At 42.1% G+C, this 7857-nt stretch overlaps 1 protein-coding gene across 2 annotated transcripts in view; it reads right to left on the bottom strand.

Annotated features, from left to right (window-relative positions):
• Window positions 1-793: 793 nt before the first annotated feature.
• Window positions 794-7857, bottom strand: part of TPRKB (TP53RK binding protein) — a 30020-nt gene continuing 22956 nt past the window's right edge. For both annotated transcript variants that reach the window (XM_077264834.1, XM_077264835.1), the window contains exons 4-6: window positions 2412-2588; window positions 1709-1840; window positions 794-1176 (exon numbers count right to left, since the gene is read on the bottom strand). In XM_077264834.1, coding sequence (XP_077120949.1) covers window positions 1754-1840; window positions 2412-2588 — 264 coding nt within the window. In that variant the 3' untranslated portion in view covers window positions 794-1176; window positions 1709-1753. The remainder of the gene's footprint in view (window positions 1177-1708; window positions 1841-2411; window positions 2589-7857) is intronic.

Genomic DNA, 7857 nt, shown 5'->3' with positions numbered 1-7857 from the left:
CTGTAATCTTTGAGGTCCCCTGCCATTGGGATCATAACAGGGGTCCTGGGTGGAAATCGCACTACTGTTTTATCCACGCAGGGACTTTGGGACCCCTGTTCTAATAATCACTAAGAGGCAGACCACCAAAGATTATACATTTATCATCTGTATGGTGGTTAGGTCAAAAATGGGTTTTGTGATAAACAACATTTATGATATTAGGAATATACGCATGCAGTGGAATGATCATAATGTGTTTTGACATACAAGTTGGTCCATTCGACAGGGAAAAAAAAGAAAATCTAAAGATTTTTAAAAAAAAAATCCTTCTTGGCTTAAGGTCGTAGAATGCTAATCAATCAGGTTGCGCACACAGAAACATGAAGAAGGTCATATATCCACTAAACGCTGGCCGCAGTCCAGCAGCGGAGGACAATGCTCAGGCTGGCCGTCTTCTGCGTGCCCAGATGTGAATCATTGTGACACCTGTTTAGCTTCAGCAGCATATTAATAATGAATGCATACACAAAACTCTCAGCCCGGCACGGAAAAAATTACTGTTGTTTACAAAGATGGTACATTACGTAGCGGAAAGGGCAAGTGGGAATACGCCGGTCTCACAAGTGGATGACATTCTGTTTTTCTTCCCGTGACTATCACAATGTGAGTCACTGTAAATCCACAGTTCGTAATAGTGCCGGAGAACTACCCACTGTACTGACTCCGGCACGGCGAATTACCACAATGCCTGGCCCTAATTTTCACAAATACAACTGGATTTTGCTGTGATACAAAGATGGTGATAGATGGGTAATGCTCTATTAATGCTTTTTATTCTAGGAACAGTTACTTTATAAGAAAGGTCATTTTCTGAATACAACCTACTGATGACTAGTGAACTGCTGGTCTCGCTGGTGAACCCAAGAAGAGCTTCAGATGGCCACAAATTGATAGAAATGAGCATTCATGTAATGTTGAAAACCAAGGTATACACAGGATTTCCACTATAAAGGACTGTGGGTGCAACTGACTGTTAGACTGTTTTATTAAAAATGACAGTGCATTTAGTCTCTGTTCACTCCAGCAGCATGGACACCATTTTTGCAAGACCGAATCTTGTGGGATGCCAGTGTCTTCTGATGGGTAGAATAGCCCAGCAGTCTTCTCTATTCTGCCAGTCAGGCCAATGGAAATCTGTTGGGAGCAATGGCTGGGCTTAGAGGAAGACATAGCAGTCAATATTTCCCTAGGAGTATTAAAGGGGTTGATCACTACTTGGACAACCAGTTCTGAATCCCTATGTTGCCCAACAGTAAAGTAATAATACTCACCGCGGGCACCGTTCCAGTGGTGTCAGCACTGGCTTTCCCGCAGCATGTGACATTACTATGTCACGAGATCCTTGTGGCCAATCAGCGGTGGCTTTACTCTCGTCTCCTATGGATGTAATTGACATCTAGAGGAGGCGACAGAGCAGCAGCTCTTACTTCCTCCATATGTCTTGATTTGTCAAAGAGGACAGTGAAGCCAGCGTTTATTGGCTGCAGGGCTCTTGTAACAATGTCACGTGAGCCCCGAGAGAGCTGATATCGCTGGAACAGCTGCGTATAGGCATTATTTTACTGGGCAAAAACACAGGAATACAGTAGGGGTTGTCTCAGGAGTGGACTACCCCTTTAAAATTGTCCCTCATTCTTGCCCCCATATTGTAGTTATATCCTCCTACCTGGCCCCCAGTGGACAACCACGCTAATAAGAAAAAAAATGCTCTTCACAAAACATCCTTGATTGACATTCTGCAAATAATGGCATCCAATATAGAACCAATTTTCTCCTCTTCCGTTGTAATTTTATACACCTAGAAATGAAAACAAACAAACAAAAAAAGAGAATGCAAATCAGTGAAAAATTAACAAATATGTGATGAACATAAGGGGTCCCAGAGGTCAGACCCTCCTAGGATGGGTTAGCAAAGTTACAAAAGGGGAGGTTGTCATCAGATTTCATTGGTTCATTACAAAAAAAGAAATTATTTGTCCATTAATTATTGATGACAGTTTTATATATCTAGATGCTTTTTACAACAAGAGTAAAATAAACTGGACACATGATAAAAAGCCATTTAAATCAAGGGGCTTCACTGTAACACTGACTTTTATATTCTGAATTAGCAGCAATATCAAAAGTGAACGGATAAATATAATGAAAAAAGAAAGCCATATGGGTGCAGAGAGATTTATATATAGTTATGCCTGCTTTCTGACCATTAGTGGCGGTTTCTCAAGGAGGACCTGCTTCAATCTGCGATAAGGGACAGGAAACAGCAAGACAACTATCAGAAAGTAAAGATTCGGACAGATGATGGCTCCAGCTCCCAACAAGCAGTCCAGTACGGAGACCTAGCTGTATTGATCTGATGGCTCAGGTACCTTTTTCACTTTGGTGAAGTCTGTCAGTTTGGACAGATCTGTTAGAGGAACTTGATGGCCATCAACGTGAGAGATTAGTTCTTGAGAATTCAAAGCTCCAGTCCCATCGTCAGTCAAAACAACGAGAACTCCAGAATCACTGTCTGACAGGCCAAACTTTCTAAAAGCTTCCGAGATCTAAACGGAAAAGACATTTATTTTGTTACAGCTCTTTTTTTAGACATATCTTATTTATATGATTCATTTCCTCTAGTAGAGTAAAAAGCACACGACATGTACTGCAGTGCCCTGAGAACACGGTGTTTTTATAGTGGTCCGTCCGTAATGTCCTGTCACATATCATCCTAACATTTACAGGAAGAGGGCCTCCGCCTACAGCGAGGCTCCCAAACACTAGTTACGGCCGCCTTCACGCGTCCTGGAGGAAAACAGAGCTGGTGAGATCCATGGTCCATGTGCCATCCATATCCGGGTGCCGTCAGTGTGACACGTATGGAGTGAAATGCAGCATAGAAAGTAAAGAGTATATTAAAGATGCTCAAAGATAGAGATGAATAGCGATGAGAAACAGACAGAAATGTCCGTGTGACACATAATCAGTGCTTGGCGTGTGTAGTTTTCTGTACTTGTATTTATTGAATAAGAAAATTTAAAAAATGGCGTGAGGTCCTTATTTTAATTAACCACCTGAAAGAAGGCAGACAGCTGGCGGCTGGTGTTATTGTTCTGGGAAGGGGACAATGTCCACAAAGGTTCCCAGCCTATTAACAGCTCACAGCTGTCTGCCTAGCCATTACTGGCTATTAAAAAGGGGACACCTTCTCCCGCTCCCCCCAAAAAATAAAAAAATTACGTGGTTTCCCCCCTATTTTTAATAACTAGCAAAGGCTAAATAGACAGCTATGGGCTGATCATAATAGGCTGGGAAAGGGCCATGGCCAGACTAATAACACGAGACCTCAGCCGCCCCAGAAATGGCGCATCCATCAGATGCGCCAATTTTGGCGCTTAGCCTCGGCTCTTCCCGTTTGCATATGATGAACTTTCTCACCCGGTGAGCAGTGACGTCAGGTCACATGCTGGCTCACACAAACGTTACCGTGAGAACCGCCGCCTGTGACCTGTGGTAACTTTAATTACATCACCGCTCGTCACTGGGTTCTCATGTTGCTCTCATTGTGTTCCAGCGGCTGTGCTGAGCAGTCACATTATTGATTATGGTGGGATGTGGGATGGATTTACAGCAGATCACTTTGGATTATTATTATTTTTTTGGTAATAGATGGGTGTAAGAGGGTCGAGAACTGATTTTTACAATTAAAGGACTTTTCTGTGTGTGTGTGTTTATTACGTTTGATTACACTGCTAGTAATATGAGTGACTGACAGACACCTCTCCATTACTAAACAATGGGCTTGATGTCAACGGACATTACATAGCTGACCCATCAACCCCTAAACCATTACCCTGCTTGCCATCACACCGGGGCAAGTGGGAAGAGCCAAAGCTAAGCGCCAGAATTGGCGCATCCAATAGGCACGCTATTTCTGGTGTGGCTGAGGGCTAGAGTTATTAATTTGGAAGGGGGCCAATATCCTGCTGCATGTATTTCTATGCAGTTGCAAGTGTGACCCTGGCCTAATATATATACTGCTTCCAAGTCTAAGAAAGCCAAGTAATAACCCTTATGAACACTGCAAATACAGGAATAATAATTGTCAGCTAGCGTTTACAGAAACAGAACTAGGAAAAGGCCACCAATCAAAAATCACAAAACTCCTGTTTTGTATTAGAAAAGCATTTATGAACTGTCAGTAATATAAGGTCATAGCTATCTTTGCACCAAAAGGCAAATCCGCATAATAGAATATGTTTGTAGTATACATAAAAATATACAATTATGTAGTACTGTATATTATTAGTTCAATATTTAGAAAGTTTAGCCATTTCAGCAAGGAATATGGACAAATATTACTAGTACAAAAGCTTTTAACCCATTAACGACCAGAGGTATTTTTGGTTTTACAGTTTCATTTTTTGCTCCCCTTCTTCCCAGAGCCATAACTTTTTTATTTTTTGGTCAAAATGGCCATGTGAGGGCTTATTTTTTGCGTGCTGAGCTGACGTTTTTAATGATACCATTTTGATGCAGATATGATTTTTTGATTGCCCGTTGTTGCATTTTAATGCAATGTCACGGAGACCAAAAAAACGTAATTCTGGCGTTTTTACTTTTTTTTCTCGATCAGGTTAATCCTTTTATTGATAGATCGGGCGATTCTGAACTCGGCAATACCAAATATGTGTATGTTTTTTTTTATTGTTTTATTTTGAATGGTGTGAAAGGGGGATGATTTGTACTTTTATATATTTTTTATATTTTTAAAAACATATATATATATATTTTTTTTACTTATGGCATGCTTCAATAGTATCCATGGGAGACTACAAGCTGCCACAACCCGATTGGCTCTGCTACATAGAGGTGATGATCAGATCGCCTCTATGTAGTAGAATTGCTCACTTGCTATGAGCGCCGACCACTGGGTAGTGCTCATGGCAATCCGGCAGTGAAAACCATAGAGGTCTCCAGGAGACCTCTGGTTGTCATGCCAACAAACCGGTGACCCACGATCATGTGACGGGGTCACCGATGGCCAGAAGCGCGAGTTAAATGCCACTGTCAGCGGCATTTAAGGGGTTAATAGCTGCGGGTGGATCGTGATTCCACCCGCGGCTATTCCAGGCACGTCAGCTGTTCAAAAGAGATGACATGTGCTTTGAAAGATGTGGGCTCACCGCTGGAGCCCACATCAAAGGGAGGGAGTCCGACGTGGGTGTACTAATATGCCCAATGTCGGAAAGGGGTTAAAGGGGTGCTCCAAGAATGTTATAAAATGGCACCCATTAGATCATTCAAATCTCAGCCCATCCTACTCACGTGTCAGGATGGGCAGCAGTCTAAGAAACAGATTTTAAGACGTATAATATGTCTCAATTGAAAGAGGATCTGTACGCAGACATATGGGAGCTGCCAAAGAACTGTGTGACAGGAGAAGAAAAATCTTCTCCTTGGCTGCCTGAGCATGAAGGACAGAGGCTAGAGAAAAAAATCCTTGTGCTCAGTCAGCAGAGAAGATTTATTTCTTCTCTTGTCACAGCCCTTCTCTGGCAACTCCGGTATGTCTGCTTGCGACACTGCTCCTCTGTCATTGAAACACAGATTTTTGGATCTATGTTTCTTCAAACTGCAACCACAGATGTATCTAGGAAAGGCAAGCCATGTGAATTTCTTAAGGGGAATCAGTTTTACATTCTTGGAAAATCCCTTTAATAAAGAGATCGTTGACTTTCAATTTGCCAGCGCCACATTTCCAACAAGTCAGTTTGGGAATTACGGTACTTATAATTGCATTAGATGGTGACATTTAGAACTCCAACTCGAAAAACAAGTCCGACTCCTCATACGTCTAATAAAATTTTTAAAAAAAGTGATGGCTCTTGGAAAAAATGGAGAAAAAAATGCAAATGTGAAAACGAAAATAACTACAAGTGTTTAAGAGCTCACCGGATAGTAAGCTGCTTGATAGGAGGCCAGCACCTGAAACTCACTGGCAACACTATTAATATCAGATAAAACTGCTCAACCACCTCTTAACTCTGATAATAAACAGTCAGTTGAAATAACTCTAGGAATACAAAGAAAGATTCTTTAAGTGAACCTCTTTATATTTCCTTATTCATACACACATTAGTAGTTTAGGCACTTGTTTCCCTTTTTCGGGTTTGTTATTGAAGGATAGCTTTAATGTCATGTGACTTTTCAGAACAAGCAATGATGTGTGGACACATAAGGAATAACACTATTTTAGGTCATTGCATGACTTGAATCTTGCATTTTTTCAACAGTGCTCCCCTCTGCAGGCGGTCTCTCTAATTTTCAGTTATCTCTACCATAGTGGTCAAAGACTAGTTGCTATGAAGTCTTCAAAACACAGGGTTCCCTGATCTTCTGTCTCTTTTTAGCACATTCAGAAATAATAGCAGCAGCGCAGAAGACAATATACAGGAGTACTGAGCAGTGTAAATGTGAATCCAGCTCTGGCATAAACTTATTGGAAAGCTCCTTATGATCTTTCTGTATTTGACTCTGCTTTTTTCCCTACTGTGTTACTCATTCCTCCCCTTTCCATAAAGTATAATAGTAAATCTAACCCGACACCTCATAGTTCTAGCAGTCATTCTTCCTTTCACGAAGATGAATTTGAACAGTTTTTCCAAAAAGAATGAGGAGTTCGGTAGTCATGGGAGAAGTCGCTCAGAGAAATAAGCTGAATTCACTGATAAGATATGTTACAAAGTTTCTTATATTCGCTTATAGTACCAATTTATGCAGAGTATTTTTCAAATAACCACGACCATTGAAAAATGAATATTAGAAAAACCTCCTTGTAAAATAAAAAGAGAAGCCCTCCTTGCTGCCAGGGGTGTCGCTAGGCACTTAGATTCGGGGCTTGGGCGCCAGATCATGGGTGCACTGCCCCGAATCTCAGTTTAAATCAAAGCCGGTTCTAAAGTCAGCATCTGCGCTCTGGGGCCACAGACAACCAGTCTGAAGGAGACAGAAGGAAAGAAAGAAAAGAGTGGGAGATCGAAAAGATGGAAGAAGTAACAAGAGAGAGAGGCAGAAGACACAAAAGAAACCGGTGAGGGGGCTGTATATAAGACACTGGCTGTCTCCTCTTTGACGTACCCCCTTTTTTCATATGCTGGCCTCCCTCGTCTGGCTGCAGTATATGGACAATGCATGCCAGTGCTGCTTGTCATTTATGATAGATTGAATGTATTATTGTGGTTGATTGTGACTTGTAGGATCGCTACTTCCAACAGGTGGCGCTATAGAGTTCATGTCTTCTTTTTTTCTGAAGAGGCAATTTGCATATTTCTATAGGCTGTCAGAAAAGGACGTAACCAGGGGTGGGATTCGGACGGTTCTATACAGTTCAGGGGCCGCCCTGATCTGGGGTTCGGTGTGCCGCCTATTTCAACTGAATGTGCACTGTTCATATGACATCATCGGAAGTCTGTGACTGCTCTGTGCCAGCGGAGACTGGCATCATGCACAACAGGCAGGTGGCTAGGTAGCGACTACCTGCCTGTTAGTGCTGAGGCAATTTATTTTTATTTTATCGTCCCGGATATCACCTTTAACAACCACCTGCCAATCAGAGGCCAGCAGATGAAGTCTCCATTCACGTCGCCGGCACATGACGTCACTCATCTGCCAGATGGTCCACAGCACATTTAGAGCCGGAAAAGGACTCTGCGGACAGGTGAGGAGAAACTTTTTTATTTTAATTACAAAAGTGCAGCAATATTGTGGACACATGAGGACCTGGATAGGACATATGTGGGAGACCAAGATGGGGGACATATGGGGACCGGG

The sequence above is a fragment of the Ranitomeya variabilis genome, chromosome 5, assembly GCF_051348905.1.
Source record: "Ranitomeya variabilis isolate aRanVar5 chromosome 5, aRanVar5.hap1, whole genome shotgun sequence".
Classification (NCBI taxonomy): domain Eukaryota; kingdom Metazoa; phylum Chordata; class Amphibia; order Anura; family Dendrobatidae; genus Ranitomeya; species Ranitomeya variabilis.
The sequence above is the reverse complement of the archived record's forward strand: the minus strand, read 5'-3'. Positions and strand labels throughout refer to the sequence as shown.